Genomic DNA, 16853 nt, shown 5'->3' with positions numbered 1-16853 from the left:
TTGCACAAAATGACTACCACTTTCATCTTTATAACAATTACTATTTCTCAATATGACCCATTGCATTTAGTATTCTGAAGTGTTTATGATCCAAGAAGTATAGAAAAGGGCTCTGCTCTTCTATAATTGCACTCTTTGATTGTGTTTATATTTAGGTCAAATGAAATAGGAATGCCACAAATACAGATTATATTCAGTGCAGTTACTTAAGTATTCAATGTCTTGAAAACCTATAAAAGTTTAATTATTTCAAAGTTTATTAAATCAGCCAGCCGGTGGTGTAGTGGCATCCATACTGGACTTCGAAGTGAGTGGTCCCAGGTTTGAATCCCGCCGACTCCTTCCATGTTTTCCATGCATGCTGGGTTGAACATCAATCTAGCAACTCAGCTTCGTATAAAACAGACAAATCATAGAATTATAGAATCATAGAAATCTACAGCACATTAGAGGCCCTTCAGCCCACAATGTTGTGCCGACCACGTAACCTACTCAAGAAACTGCCTAGAATTTCCCTACCACATAGCCCTCTATTTTTCTAAGCTCCATGTACCTATCTGACAGTCTCTTCAAAGACCCTATTGTATCCACTTCTACCACTGTCACTGGCAGTGCATTCCACACACCCACCACTCTGTGTGAAGAAACTTACCTCCAACATCCCCCGTGTATGTACTTCGAAGCACCTTAAAATGATGCCTCCTGGGAAAATGCTTAAACAGCAAGGTTACCACCAATTCACCACAAGGCACGGAGAAGGAACCCAAAAAAAAGTTTATTGAAGCCAAATGGTCAGAAAATACTATGCAGAGGGGAAGAAACTGTTCCTGAATCGTTAAGTGTGTCCCTTCAGGCTTCTGTACCTCCTTCCGGATGGTGACAATGAGAACAAAGCATGAACCAAAAGTCTACTTACATATCCTAAAGAATGTCATGTTATTCAACACTTGAATTACTCTTTTTACTGTGGTTGCCACTAAAATACCTAAGCTTCACCAAGCAACAGCCAAAAGGACTATTAAGTGATGATCATGCAACATCAATACTAAGTAGGTGTGGTGTAATTACAAGGCAGGTGGAGTTGCATGACAAATAGACTGGTTGCTTTGTCTACAAAATAAACAATTCGAAGCACAGTTGCATGTAGGCACCCACAAGCAATTTGTGCCTTGGACAACTTGGCAGAAGTCAGCCCATTAATAAATATTAACAAATATTGATTCCACTTTGTCCTTACAGACAAATAATAAAATATTTTCATTGCTACCTGTCAAAATTTATTAATATGGGCAAAGCAAAATGAGAGCAACGGGTACTTACTTTTCTATACCTGCTTTGTCCAGAGTGGAATTGTGAATAATTAATTCTGTAAATCCTTCTGGTGTACAGTGAAGGACATTGACAATTAAGGGTGGAAAACAAGCAAAGTTCAGCAAGTTAAAATCCGATAAACTTTTTAAATTATAAAATAGGTCTTCCTAATTTGTCATGCATCAGCTTCAACATCAATGGAAGCATTTGTATTTTTTTCTCCAAATCTGCAGTTTTCAATTATTTTATGCTTATTTAAGCAAGACAAACACTTCAAGGTTTCATATACATTTATGTCGCACATGCTACTGCAGACTCAGTAAGATTTGCGAAAAGTACAGCAGTTATTATTGATTTTGTTTTGTACTTTAAAAGTTTTGCAATGAAATAATCAAGAAACAATCAAGCTCAAAATCAGATTTATTACCACTGACTTCAATAGGAAATTTATTTTTTTAATGGCAACAGTACAGTGCAAAGACAAAAATTTACATAAATGTCAAGAATAAATAAATAGTTCAAAGAACATAATAACAAACTGGCATTCATGGACCATTCAGAAGTCTGATGGCAGAGGGGAGGAAGCTGTTTCTGAATCATTGGTGTGGGTTTTCAGGCCCCTGTATCTCATTCTCAATGGTAGTAATATGAAGAGGGCATCTCCTGTTGGTGAGGAACCTTAATGATGGATGCCACCTTCTAGAGCATGCTGGTATTAAGGGAAAGGAGGTGTTGGAGTTGTTAAAATACATTAGGACAGATGAGTCCCCGGGGCCTGACGGAATATTCCCCAGGCTGCTCCACGAGGCGAGAGAAGAGATTGCTGAGCCTCTGGCTAGGATCTTTATGTCCTCGTTGTCCACAGGAATGGTACCGGCGGATTGGAGGGAGACGAATGTCATCCCCTTATTCAAAAAAGGTAGTAGGGATAGTCCGGGTAATTATAGACCAGTGAGCCTTACGTCTGTGGTGGGAAAGCTGTTGGAAAAGATTCTTAGAGGTAGGATCTATAGGCATTTCGAGAATCATGGTCTGATCAGGGGCAGTCAGCATGGCTTTGTGAAGGGCAGATCATGTCTAACAAGCCTGATAGAGTTCTTTGAGGAGGTGACCAGACATATAGATGAGGGTAGTGCAGTGGATGTGATCTATATGGATTTTAGTAAGGCATTTGACAAGGTTCCACACGGTAGGCTTATTCAGAAAGTTAGAAGGCATGGGATCCAGGGAAGTTTGGCCAAGTGGATTCAGAATTGGCTTGCCTGCAGAAGGCAGAGGGTGGTGGTGGAGGGAGTACATTCAAATTGGAGGATTGTGACTAGTGGTGTCCCACAAGGATCTGTTCTGGGACCTCTACTTTTTGTGATTTTTATTAACAACCTGGATGTGGGGGTAGAAGGGTGGGTTGGCAAGTTTGCAGACGACACAAAGGTTGGTGGTGTTGTAGATAGTGTAGAGGATTGTCAAAGATTGCAGAGAGACATTGATAGGATGCAGAAGCGGGCTGAGAAGTGACAGATGGAGTTCAACCCGGAGAAGTGTGAGGTGATACACTTTGGAAGGACAAACTCCAAGGCAGAGTACAAAGTAAATGGCAGAATACTTGGTAGTGTGGAGGAGCAGAGGGATCTGGGGGTACATGTCCACAGATCCCTGAAAGTTGCCTCACAGGTGGATAGGGTAGTTAAGAAAGCTTATGGGGTGTTAGCTTTCATAAGTCGAGGGACAGAGTTTAAGAGTCGCGATGCAATAATGCAGCTCTATAAAACTCTGGTTAAGCCACACTTGGAGTACTGTGTCCAGTTCTGGTCATCTCACTATAGGAAGGACGTGGAAGCATTGGAAAGAGTACAGAGGAGATTTACCAGGATGCTGCCTGGTTTAGAAAGTATGCATTATGATCAGAGATTAAGGGAGCTAGGGCTTTACTCTTTGGAGAGAAGGAGGATGAGAGGAGACATGATAGAGGTGTACAAGATAATAAGAGGAATAGGTAGAGTGGATAGCCAGCGCCTCTTCCCCAGGGCACCACTGCTCAATACAAGAGGACATGACTTTAAGGTAAGGGGTAGGAAGTTCAAGGGGGATATTAGAGGAAGGTTTTTTACTCAGAGAGCGGTTGGTGTGTGGAATGCACTGCCTGAGTCAGTGGTGGAGGCAGGTACACTAGTGAAGATTAAGAGACTACTAGACAGGTATATGGAGGAATTTAAGGTGGGGGCTTATATGGGAGGCAGGGTTTGAGGGTCGGCACAACATTGTGGGCCGAAGGGCCTGTACTGTGTTGTACTATTCTATGTTCTATGTTCTTGAATCACTGACTCTTGAAGATATCTTCACGGGGGGGGGGGCGGTTTATGCCCTCAATTAATTGAGCTACCCACTGTAATATCTTACAATCCTGTGCATTGAGGCCCCCATTGTGAGGCAGCCAGTCAGAAGGCTCACCACAGAGTCTTTGGTGGCATACTGAATTCCTCAAACTCCATTCTAATGAAGTAGAGCCACTAGTGTGCTTCCTTTGAAATTGCACCAACATGTTCGGCTCAGGATTGATCCTCCAAGATGATGATGCCTGGAACCTGAAGCTTTCCACTAATGACCCCTCAACATGTTTTCTCCAGCTCTCCCTTCTTGAACTCCATAATCAACTCCTTGGTCTTGCTGACGTTGAGTGGAAGTTGGTATGTTGTTGTGGTACCAGTCACTAAGTCGATCCATCTCACTCCTATATGCCTCCTCATCACCATCTGAGATTCCACCAGCAACGGTGATGGCATTGGTGAACTTACAGAGTTTTGTTTAGCCACACACTCATGAGAGTACAACAGTCTGTTAAGCACCCACCTTGTGGTGTGCCTTCCCCCATTTAATTGTTACTTTAATAAACCTGATAATTAATTTGTAAATACATTATCCAAAAATTTAAAAATTAATCTTACATCAATTCCACCCTGTAAATTACATTTGACTCCAAATATTCAAAGGTTCATTTTATTTTCAAGGTATGCATGTACAATACAACTCCAGATAGCCGTGAAATACAGAAAAAAACATGGGCTTACTGAAAGAAAAGGCATCAACTCCTCCTCCCACCCCCCCCGGCACAAAAATGAAAAAGAAACAAAACTCACAAACCTCGAACCCCCCTCCCTTGCAGAGGACAATAACATCAAATCCCCAGCCCCCTCCTCCTCAGAAAAAAAGCAACAGCAGCAGCAAATCCCCAACACCCTCACTCACAGCAAAGGGCAGTGACAATATAATCACATCAGAGATTAAGCACATTCTCCAACAGAAATAAATTTGGATCAACTTAATACTAGATGTAATGTGCCTCATCCTAATAAAGCATATTACTAACTAGTTCATTTGTATCTCCATTATTTGCAAAAGTGCTAATTCCTTGCATAAAGGTCCAAGGCTAGTTCCCCACTGACTTACGGAGCGGTGAAGCAAAACCTGCCTTGAACCATAGTCACTACTCCTAGCAGCTTATTAAGTTCCTTGTGCTTGTAGGCATACCTAGGATTATGCAGTTTATTAACCTGAATGTAAAATAAATACACAAACACGAGAAAATCTGCAGATGCTGGAAATCCAAAGTAACACACACAAAATGCTAGCGGAACTCAGCAAGCCAGGCAGCATCTATTGAAAAGAATAGCGGCAGGACATAACCACAAGATGTTATCTAACAAGACGGGCCCTGCCTATAAAACAACTGAATAAAACAAACATCTCTTTACACCACTACCTGACGCCAAGCTGGTTGCCAATTATGTCTAAAACTTCATAGTTTTAACACACAAAACCCCAGCATTTTGTGTGTGTTGTAAAGTCAATACAGATTTGCCAGTGTTAACTTGCTGGAGAGATGTCCAGATCGTAAAATGTGAGGTTCTTAATGGTGGAAGGACATAACCATGAGATGTTATACAATATAATCACCTACAGACAAGACAAGCCCTACCTATAAAGCAGCTGAATAAAACAAACATCCCTTTTAACCACTACCTGAGGCCAAGCTGGTTGACAATTACATCTTAAACTTTGAAATTTTAACTAGAACAACCATTCGAATATTCACAAATAATTCAAAACATAACATTAATTAATGGTTACTTAATTTGACTCTCTATTGGAACAAATGGAGTCAGTGTTCCTGTGCCAGGTCTAATCTGGTAAACCCTGGGAAACTGCAACTCTCTGTCTCTTCGCTGGGCTCCATGGATAACACCACTGCAAAGTACAGCCAACAAGTTCAGGACATTAGCATTCATGTAGAATCCACAGAACTGCAACTCGCCAGCATCCCCTAGCAAGTCCCAGTCCATCGAGAACTAGAGCAATATGGTAGGGCCCAACAAGTATAAATATTTGACATTTAAAAGGGAATCAAAAGTGCTAATTTTCATATATGCTTGTCTCTTCATCAGAATTTCCTCCTTTAGTGTGGAGAGAACAACTAAGGATCAGATTTTGTATAACGTATTAATTATTTGACCATTCACAACAAAGCTCACCAATTTCCTACTATAACCCTAACAGTGTTCGACCGTTATTGCCTGAACAGTCAGTCTCATGGATAACAGCAAGCTTTTTATCTGATTTGATATATTATGACATAATAATGTTTTAACCATAGTTACAAATAAAGTTCACTGAATCAAACCAAAAACCAAACTCAATATGCTTTATCAGCAAATATGGGCACTTAGAGGTGGAATATCCCTAGGAAGTTGTAATCATGAAGGTCCACCCATTCTCTTCACAATCAAATAATTTTGTACAAAAGTAGATCAAAGCAAACAAAATTGAGCCAAAGGAAATGAAAGAACTCATACAAAGATGAAATTTAAGATTCAAAGTTTTCGACAATCATTCATGCACAAGATATTATATCCTTAAGCATTTGCAATCACATCAAAGTATCAAGTTTATAGAAGCCAAACAACAACTAGCTAAAGAACATGCAATGATTTTTTTAAAAATGCACTTAACAAGTTAACAACAGAAAATTAATATTTATTACTTATCTAAAATTCAATTATAATGAGCCAAAATATAATCAAACATGGGGACATAGAATTTAGACAAAAATCAGATATAATGCCAGGGAGTTAATCAATTGCGCACACACTTCTTCAATCTATCGAGTGAAAAGTCAACAGTGCATACAATTAAATCATTCTCAGATAAAAATTAACAAGAATTCTACCATCGTGTTTTATTGTATTACTAGAATAGACCAAAAGTGCAAACTATTCCTTCATAAATGTCAAAATTACTTAAATCAGTACTTTTCCACATGACTTATAACTTAATTGACCTGTACAGTGGAGATATCCATACAATAGCACATGATTTAATGCATTTGACATCTGATGCGAAGGTCCTTATTCACAAGGTATATCAAATGTACTATCAAAACTGGTCCTAAAAGAAGATCCAGTCATAAAACTATGTAGAACAGTGAGAATAGCCAAGCTCATATAGCCTTCAAATCACCAAATAAAATTACTGATACAATATTCATCCAAAATATTGCCAAGATCTATTTGCCACAAAATTTGTGAGTAAATGTGTATTATTAAGAGGAAATAATGCCTTACCTTTGAAGGCAGAAGCTTTGTAATTGTATTCAATGGAAGCAATAACATCCTTCCAGAATTCATATTTCTTCACATTTCTGTTCTGTGAAAAAGCAATGATTTAAAGTTTTAACAACCTGCTCAATGGTTCAATTATTAGTGTACTCATAGATCAAGTTAAGGTACGTTGCATCCAGAGTTTCTCCGGTTAGATTTCACGCCTCCACGCCTCTCTGAAGTAATGGGGAACCGCGTACGAGGCAAGTTACAACAGTGGTTTGCCATTGCCTTCTGCCGGGTGAGTTTCCAAAGAAATCACCAGCTCATAACCCAACACAGATGGAAAGTGTGCAGGGGAGCTGGCTGGATTTGAACTCTGGACCTTTTGTCCCGAAGTCCGACGCTGATGCCACTACGCCACCAGCTGGGTCAAGTTAACTGTATTTAAAAAGTGGATATATGATCTGAAAGATACAAAGGTAGAAATCACTCTATTAAATGGTTCCAACCTTCACTGTAGTATATACTAGACAACGGGGTGACCCGTTGGGGCACCCTTTGAGAGAAGGGTAGTACAGTCTGATGTGACCAGGATGAACATTAAATTTTCCTGAATGCTATTGGTATCGCTTTGCTTTGGAAATTGAAGTAGAAAACCTCAGTTTATTAAAGAAGAACGACACATAGTAAAGCAAATATTGCTGCTCCTCATTTAACGAAGGGCACTTTTGATGGCATCATTTCTGGTTTATCTGCCACCCTCGTGCCTGTCGTTGCCATTCTGGAAACGTGCACCCCTTTCATCCACCGTCTCTTCATCTCTTCTGCTGTTTGTTGTTTGTCTCTGATCCTGGAGACGTGTATGCCTCTCCTCCTCTGTCTCTTCTTCTGTCATCTTTTTTTGTTCTGACTGTTTGATCCTGGAGTTGTGTGGCCCTGGCCTCATCCGATTCTCGTTCTCTCCCTCTCCTTGCCACTTCCCGACAACGTTTGACGTAATCTCTTGGCCATAATGTCCCCCTTACCTTTCCACGCGGCAGAATTAGGCTGACCATTTTTTTTTTAACCCTAATGCTGGATAGAAGATACGAAGCACTAACATCAAAGGATGCTGATTATTCTTGATGATGTGGATGGCGCTCTCCTAAATGAACGCGATATAGTCACTGTTGTCCTTTGACTGCAGCAAAGGGTTTTATGGGTGTCTCGAAGTACGTCATTATAATAAGATTTAATTATCTCTTATTGATGGGTGGCAGGATCTGTCCCAATCCTGCACTTGCTGATGGTGATCAGCAGAATGTGACCCCTCGAAATAGAGCTGCCCTTCCCTTTTGCTCCAGTAGGCGTCGCTGCTGAGGCTGGCTGTGCACATGCATCGAGCTGTTGCTTCCCGATTTCTATGATGGCGGATCGGCTCTCAGGTCAAAGTGAGCCAATTAATTTTGGCAAATGAGCAATCTTTTATGAATATATAACCCTGAACTTTGCCTGCATTCTTGAAGTTAGCGCACTTTAATTCCATTTAGCCAAAAAAAGTGCCATCGTAATACACTGTTTAAACTACTTGGAGGTCACAGACAGACAGACAGACAGAGCATGAAAGTTTTAGTAGTATATATAGGTGTTCCGTGAGCATTCAATATGAAAGATCAGATTAAATCTTTTATACAGCAAGTACCTCCTGTAACAATTGACAAACGTACCCCATCCACAATATTTGCAAAAACCTACTCCTCATAATCAGAACTTTGAGTTGTGGAGCACAACAGGATGAATGAGATCAAAGCAAATCAATTCACATTGCATTACAGGAAGACATCGGAACCAGTACTTCATGGCTCAATTACTGCTGCCACAATTAGCTGAAGTTTCATGGAACTAGGTAACAAGGTATTAAAAAAAGATAAACTAATGTTTAACTGAGTAACAAATTATGTATTTAAAAGGAACCTAGAACAAATTAGAACACTGTCAATATTACTACAGTACTATAAACTGTGTATTAGTTCCTAATTGTTATCGACGGAGGAATTCATGCAGTATATGCCACATTCTGTTGATTGACTGGAATCAAAATCAGCACAGATACCTAGTGCAAATAACGGACTGCCTTCTTACAATGATATTGACAATTGCATCATCCAAAACTTCATTTTCACTGTAACATTCAAGATGATTATCAATATCTTCAAATTCTTATCATTTCTAACTTGACTATCTTATAAGAGTTATCTTATTCCCTGATCTGAAGGCAGCATCATGATCTCTCTGCAGTGCCTGGACCTCTGCTGTCAACCATGGCTTCTGATTTGCGCTCACAGAGATAGATGTGTTTAGTAACAGTGCACTTCTCTATATAGCCATTTACAGATCCCGTATGGTCATCAATGGGTAGATAGCCACCTCCCTGAATACGCTCTAGTTTGTGTTTTCGGAACAGTCCAGTAATGCTGAAGTGGTTTCTTCTGGCAAGGTGTTTATCTCCCTTTGAACTTCACCCACTGTAGCAATCACCTATTCTCCAAATTGCCATCAGCGAGACGCTACAAATTCATTAGATTAGATTAGATTAGATTATGAGGACATGCAGTCCTCTTTTATTGTCATTTAGTAATGCATGTATTAAGAAATGATACAATGTCCCTCCAGTGTGATATCACGGAAACACAAGACAGACCAAGACTGAAAAACTGACAAAAACCACATAATTATAACATATAATTACAACAGTGCAAGCAATACCGTAATTTGATAGAAGAACAGACCATGGGCACGGTAAAAAAAAGTCTCAAAGCCTCTTGAAAGTCCCAACATCTCACGCAGACGGTAGAAGGAAGAAAAACTCTCCCTGCCATGAGCTTCCAGCGCCGCAAACTTGCTGATGCAGCATCCTGGAAGCACCCGACCACAGTCCGACTCTGAGTCCATCCGAAAACTTCGAACCTCCGACCAGCCTTCCAACACCAAGCACCGAGCACCATCTCTGCCGAGCGCTTCGACCCCAGCCCCGGCCGCCAGCAACAGGCAAATCCGAGGATTTGAGGCCTTCCCTCCGGAGATTCTCGATCGCACTGTAGCAGCGGCAGCGAACCTGGCATTTCAGAAGTTTCTCCAGATGTTCCTCTGTGCTTCTCACATCCATCTCCATAAAATCAGGATTGTGCACGGCCCCTATTTAACAAATACGATATCATTTCACCGGAGAGGCTGTGCGCGCTGCGTTGTGCCGCCATTTTCTCCTCCCTCCCTCCCATCATTAGCAATATGACACATCATCTCCAAAGCTTTCCTGTAGCTACCTAGCTTCTCAACAAAATTCACCCAGGTGTAATACCCTAACAGTTCCTGCACAACATCCGTGAAATGGTCTTTCCTGCTCTCCTTGTTCTGTTGATAATTAATTTCTCTATTCATATGTTCATGTTTATTTAAGTTTGATTATTGACATTTGTGCTAATTGTTGATTGCTCATGGTTATTTGCACTATTGTCTTGTAAATTGTTGGTTGCTCATGTGTTCTCTGTTATGGTATTGTCCTGTGATTTATGCTTGGCACTGAACCACAATCAATTCTGGTATGTTTCACGTACTGGCAATAAAGTGGTTCTGATTCTGATTCTGAAAGGAAGAAGAGTGTTATACTATTTTCAGTCCCTGGGATTTGTGCTTAGAAGCTCTTTGACTAGTTACAAGTAATCAAATATTCAAAGATGTTCTACTAATTGGGATATGCTACCATTGTACATTTGTAATTCTGCAAAGTTACCTGACTATATTTAAAATCTTAAGATTAAATAGGTGATTAAATACACTGTAACTACAGTTAATTGTTCATTGTTATCTTTGTGTTTAAAAGGAATAAAATATTGTGTTATGACAGTGAAATGTTCTTAAGACTTTCTCCCCAGAAGTCCTGCTGTGTGATTAAAGACTCTTATATTTGCCAATTACAGCTTCTGTGTGGTTCACAAAAACATTTAGGAGTTCGTCCAAGATATATCTGTGACTCGCTATGTGGACAGCAACTTCAGCGGTCTGAGGGACTGCATATTTTTAATACATTCTTAGATCTACTCAGGCCAACTACTATACGACATCAAGTATTAGCAGATAGCAGTGTTGAACTGGCAGATATAAACGTGTGTTTCTGAGTGTACACACACACACAATCAAATATCAGACACTATCTAGTAGTTTGGTGAGACAGAGCAATAAGTTGCAAAAGGTTGTTACTGACCATTCAGCATGTCAGAAGGTTGTGCGTGTACACATGTTCAGAAAATTGTATAGTAGTTAGTTCGAACATTATGTGCCATGTTGTATATAATGGGCAATCCATGACCAATGTTCCCTTCAATTTGTAATTACCAGTGTGCGTAAAAATCTTATGCTGTGCAATTTTTTGTCCAGTGACAACAACATGTGCACACTGAATTGTATATATAGAGGTATTGATATTAACAGCTACCAAAACATCATCGATAAGGACTTTGATCTATCTTGGTTTGATCGTTTTCTTTCGTTCATCTGTACTTTCCCAGGCCTGTAGCGTGTAATTAAAGATTTTCTTAGCCACATGTTTTGCACATTGTCCATATGTGATTTACTTGCTAAAGGACCAGCCACCACCTGCTCCAATGGGTTCGCGTGACGCTGATCCTGGTTGGGGGATGGGGGGCTAAGCAGAGGTTACACCTTGTCTGAGGGCGACCTGCAGGCCTGCAGAGGGAAGGAACGCTTCACATCTCCTTTGGTAGAGACGTATCTCCAGCCCAGCACTCTTGTATAGCTGTATGTGTGAGGGGGAGTGTGAGAGAGTGTGAAGGAGAGTGTGAGGGAGAATGTGAGGGAGAGTGTGAGGGAGAGTAAGAGAGAGTGAGGGAGAGAAAGAGAGAGTGAAGGAGAGAGAGAGTGAGGGAGGGAGAGAGAGTGTGAGGGAGGGAGAGAGTGTGAGGGAGGGAGAGATAGTGTCAGGGAGAGAGTGTGAAGGAGAGAGAGGGAGTGAGAGAGAGTGAGGGGGAGAGAGAGAGGGAGGGAGAGAGTGAGGGAGAGACAGAGAGAGAGGGAGAGAGTGAGGGAGGGAGAGTGTGAGCGAGAGTGAGGGTGTGAGGGAGAGTGAGGGAGAGTGTGAGGGGGAGAGTGTGAGAGGTGAGTGATAGTGTGGAGGACAGGGAGGGAGTGTGGGAGAGAGAGATAGAGAGGAGGGTGGGAGAGGATGTGAGGAGAGGGGGAGAGAGAGAGGGGGTGAGGGAGAGGCAGTTGTGGGGGAGAGAGGGGTAGGGTGGGAGAGAAGGGGGTAGAGTGGGGTGGGAGAGTGGTGGAGGAAGAGGAGAGGGGAAGGAGAGGGGTGGAGAGGGGAGGGGAGAGGAAGAAGGGGAGGGGTGAGGGGGAGAGGGTGACGGGGAGCGGATGAGCGGGAGGGGATGAGGGGAAGCGGTGAGGGGGAGGGGGTGAGGGAGAGGGACTGAGGGGGAGAGAGGGGGTAGGTGGGTAAAGTGGGGTAGGTGGGTAGAGGGGGGTAGGTGGGGGCTGGGAGAGTTGGGGAGAGAGGGGGAGAGGATGGAGGGGAAGGAGAGGAGGGAGGGGGAGGGGAGGAGGGGGGAAGAGAGGGGGAGGGGCTTGGGAGAGGGGTTGGGAGAGGGAGTGAAGGTGGGGGTAATGATGCGTGGCCAACAAGTAGATGCCAGCAATGAGAACAGATCCCACTACTTTGAAAGGACAGTAATGCAATAACTGGAGGAAGGTGGGAGTAATTGAGGAATAACAGTGTCAATAGTTCAGAAAGATGATGATCCCTCTATGGACAATGCAGAACATATTGGCTCACCAATGGACTTTGAATGTTATGGACTATCAGAGTCATCTGTTGCACTCAAACATGGATTTTTTTTAAATTAAGCCATACCACTTACATTGTACTTTATACTTTATTGTCGACAAACAATTGATACTAGAACGTACAATCATCACAGTGATATTTGATTCTGCGTTTCCCGCTGCCTGGATTACAAATCGATAGCAAATATTAAAAATTTAAATTATAAATCATAAATTGAAAATAGAATAGAAAAATGGAAAGTAAGGTAGTGCAAAAAAACCGAGAGGCAGGTCCGGATATTTGGAGGGTACGGCCCAGGTCCAGGTCAGGATCCGTTCAGCCTTCAAGCTCCTGAGCCTGAGAGGGATGAAAAGTGTGTTGGTGGATGGGTCGTGTCCTTGATTATCCTGGCAGCACTGCTCCGACAGCATGCGGTGTAAAGTGAGTCCAAGGGCGGAAGATTGGTTTGTGTGATGTGCTGCGCCGTGTTCAGGATCTTCTGCAGCTTCTTCCGGTCTTCGACAGGACAACTTCCATATCAGAAGAATGCTTTCTACAGTGTATCTATAAAAATTAGTGAGGATTTTAGGGGATAGGCCAAATTTCTTTAGTTTTCTCAGGAAGTAAAGGCGCTGGTGGGCCTTCTTGGCAGTGGACTCTGCTTGGTTGGACCAAGTCAGGTCACTTGTGATATTGACCCCGAGGAACTTAAAGTTTTTGACCTGTTCCACTTGCGCACCACTGATGTAAATTGGGTCGTGCGGTCAGCTACTCCTTCTGAAGTCAACAACCAATTCCTTCGTCTTACTGACATTGAGGGAGAGGTTATTGTCTTCACACCATGCCACCAGGTTCTTAATTTCCTCTCTGTACTCAAACTCATCATTACCCGAGATATGGCCTACAATTATTGTGTCATCAGCAAACTTATATACTGAGTTTGATGGAAACTTGGCTACACAATCATGGGTGTACAGTGAATACAGCAGGGGCCTGAGTACACAGCCTTGTGGGGCACCGGTGCTCAGAGTGATTGTAGAGGAGAGCTTGTCCCCTATTTTTATGGCCTGGGTCCTGTCTGTGAGGAAGTTGAAGATCCAGCTGCAGATCTGAGTGCTAAGGCCCAGGTTCCGGAGCTTAGGAATCAGTTTATTTGGAATGATGATATTAAAGGCAGAGCTGTAGTCAATGAAAAGGAGCATTACGTATGCGTCTTTATTCTCCAGGTGTTCTAAGGAGGAATATAGGGCCAGAGACATGGCATCTGCCATTGACCTGTTGCTCCGGTAGGTGAATTGCAAAGCGTCGAGGTTGACCGGTAGGCTGTGGCTGATGTGTGCCATAACCAATCACTCGAAACACATCATAGCAATTGCTGTCAGAGCCACAGGTCAATAGTCATTCAGGAATGCCACCTTGCTCTTCTTCGGCACTGGGATTATCATTGCCTTCTTAAAACACGAGGGGATCTTAGACTGAAGCAAGGAGCAGTTGAAGATGTCAGCAAACACTCCAGCTAGCTCGCTTGCACAGGCCCAGAGAACCCATCCCGGGATGCCATCTGGGCCCGTTCCCTTCCTTGGATTTATCTTCAAGAAGGCCCTTCTAACATCCTCCTCGGTGACGATGAATCTCAATGCCACCAGGTCTGGTTCTTCCGGAGGGAGCAGGACACTCCTCTCCTGTTCGAATCTTGCGTAGAATATGTTAAGTTCGTCAGGAAAAGAAGCGCCACAGTTATTGATATTCCCAACCTTTTCTTTGAGCCCAGTGATCTCATTTACACCCTGCATCCCTCTGGTTAGCCTGGGCTTCCAACTTGGCTCCATATTGCCTCTTGGCGCCCTTAATGGCTTTCCAGAGTTCACGTCTGGATTCCATGAAGCGACTGGTATCCCTAGACATAAAAGCCGCAGCCCTAGCCTTCAAGAGAGACTTGACCTCGTAATTCATCCAAGGTTTCCGGTTAGGGAATACCTGGATCGTCTTGCGAGACACACAGTCCTCCATGCATTTCCAAATAAAGTCCGTGACAGCTGAGGCATACTCATCGAGGTTAGCTGCCGAGTCCTTGAATACTAACCAGTCCACCGATTCAAAGCAGTCACGGAGGACCTCATCCGTTTCCTCCGTCCAACGTGACACTACTTTTGACACCGTGATCTCCCACTTCAGTTTCTGTCTGTAAGCCGGGAGGAGGAGTACGGCCTGATGGTCTGATTTTCCGAAGTGAGGTCATGGGACGGAACAGTAGGCATCCTTGACTGCTATGTAGCAGTGGTCAAGTATACTCGGGCTTCTAGTGGGGCAGGAGACATGTTGGTATAACTTTGGCAGCGCCTTTCTGAGATTGGCCTGGTTAAAATCCCTGGCTGTAATGAGCAAAGCCTCCGGATACTTGGTCTGAAGTTCATTGATGTTGGCATACAGTATGTTCAGAGCACACTCCACGTCCGCCAGGGGGCGAATGTAGACCGCTGTCAGTATGACCGAGGTGAATTCCTGTGGCAGATAGTAGGGACGACACTTCACTGACAGGCGTTCCAGGTCTGGGCTGCAGGAGCTTGTCAGTGCCACTGTGTCCAAGCACCACGCAGTGTTGATCAGTAGGCAGACACCACCTCCCCTCGTCTTGCCCAAAGACGCCATGCGGTCCATCTGATGGATCAAAAATCCCTCCGGTCGGATGGCACAGTCGGGGGTGGCAGGGGAGAGGCAGGTCTCGGTGAAACAGAATACACAGCAGTTCTGCATCTCCCTGCATGATGCAGTCTCCCTTTAAGATCATCCACCTTGTTCTTGCACATTAGCTAGTAGGATGGTGGGCATAGGGACCCTGAAGCCCCTCAGCTTCAATCTGATCAGCAGCCCAGCTCATTTCCCATGCTTCCTCGGTAAATAGTGCATCTTTCCAGGTTTCCATCGATGCAGTGAGTTGTTGTCAGCTCTCTGAGGTTGGTGGACGTGTCCCCCAGGGATTGATCGGCAGGTCGCGTCGTCGGGCGCTCCGGGTCAGGCCAAGTGACGGGGGAGGCTCCACTGCCACTTCCAGCTGCCGGGGGCCCGGGCTGTCGATTGGGTCGGGCCCCAAAGCTGACATTTAATCCCGGAGGGCCGGGCTCCTGGCTGAAACAAGTCCATAAGCTGAGTCACGGTTGTGGAGGCCCCCGCTCCAGCCGAGCCTCGGGCTCAATTTCCAAGGTCGGCGGCAGAGGCCTCACTTCCGGCAGCTGTGGATGTCCACCAACGGGGCTTTACGGTGGTCGCACCGGGGAACCTTGAGGTCTCCGCCGTCAGTTCTGTGTGGTCGTCTGCTCCAGAGATGTGCTGGTCGGAATGGGCCACGTCTCCAAGCGCTCTGGCACGGTAGCAGACCGCGGTTCTCCGGGAACGTGGTCGGGTTGCTGGTCGGGTCGCTGGTCGGGTCCAGGTGCGGTCCGGAGTTTAAGAAGCAATTCTGGTGCTGTGCTCTCCAGTTGGTCAGTAGCTTCACCAGGGTGTTGTTGATCTTGCTGGAGGTAACAGATTGGAGGTTTCGAAGAGTTTCTTGGGTATAGGATAGTGTAGAGGGCAGTTTGCTCGGGAGACCACGCGCAGAGTCACCAGTTACTGGTGCCATCTTATATAATATCTTACATATTGTAAGTATCTGTTTTGCACGGACTGGAGTAGCACCACCATCTCATGCCTTGAGCAATGACAATAAAGTTCTATTCTATTCTAACAGGCGTACAGTATGAGAAACGCTCAGGGCTGGGCAATCCAGGGAGAGATGATCCAGTCTTCTTGAAAGTGCTGAAGGAAGGCTGAGCTCAGCCCATGAGGAAGTTTTAGTCTTGAGGATCATTGTGGGATTAACCTGCTCCACAATAGTATGGGCTAAGGAGACAGACCAAAGAAGAGGTTAAAAAAGGTTGTAAGGTTGTTCATTGACTGCAGGCTACAGAGCTGCAGTGAAGAACCTCAAGTCCCAAGACAAATTTGCCTTCACCCTGGGTGGGCAGTAGTATACATCCCCCAAAGATTCCAAAATAGCCCAGCTATATGTCACAAGGCTATGACACAGACCTTTAGGAACAGTTAATCTGATACCAAACTACACAGCCATTTTACAATAATGTAGATGG

General features: G+C 43.7%; 1 protein-coding gene across 1 annotated transcript in view; it reads right to left on the bottom strand.

The window, feature by feature from the left end:
- Positions 1 to 16853, bottom strand: part of nt5dc1 (5'-nucleotidase domain containing 1) — a 673759-nt gene that overhangs the window by 605264 nt on the left and 51642 nt on the right. The window contains exon 6 of the mRNA XM_072251620.1: positions 6927 to 7008. Coding sequence (XP_072107721.1) covers positions 6927 to 7008 — 82 coding nt within the window. The remainder of the gene's footprint in view (positions 1 to 6926; positions 7009 to 16853) is intronic.

The sequence above is a fragment of the Mobula birostris genome, chromosome 2 (assembly GCF_030028105.1).
Source record: "Mobula birostris isolate sMobBir1 chromosome 2, sMobBir1.hap1, whole genome shotgun sequence".
NCBI classification, from domain to species: Eukaryota; Metazoa; Chordata; class Chondrichthyes; order Myliobatiformes; family Myliobatidae; genus Mobula; species Mobula birostris.
The sequence above is the reverse complement of the archived record's forward strand: the minus strand, read 5'-3'. Positions and strand labels throughout refer to the sequence as shown.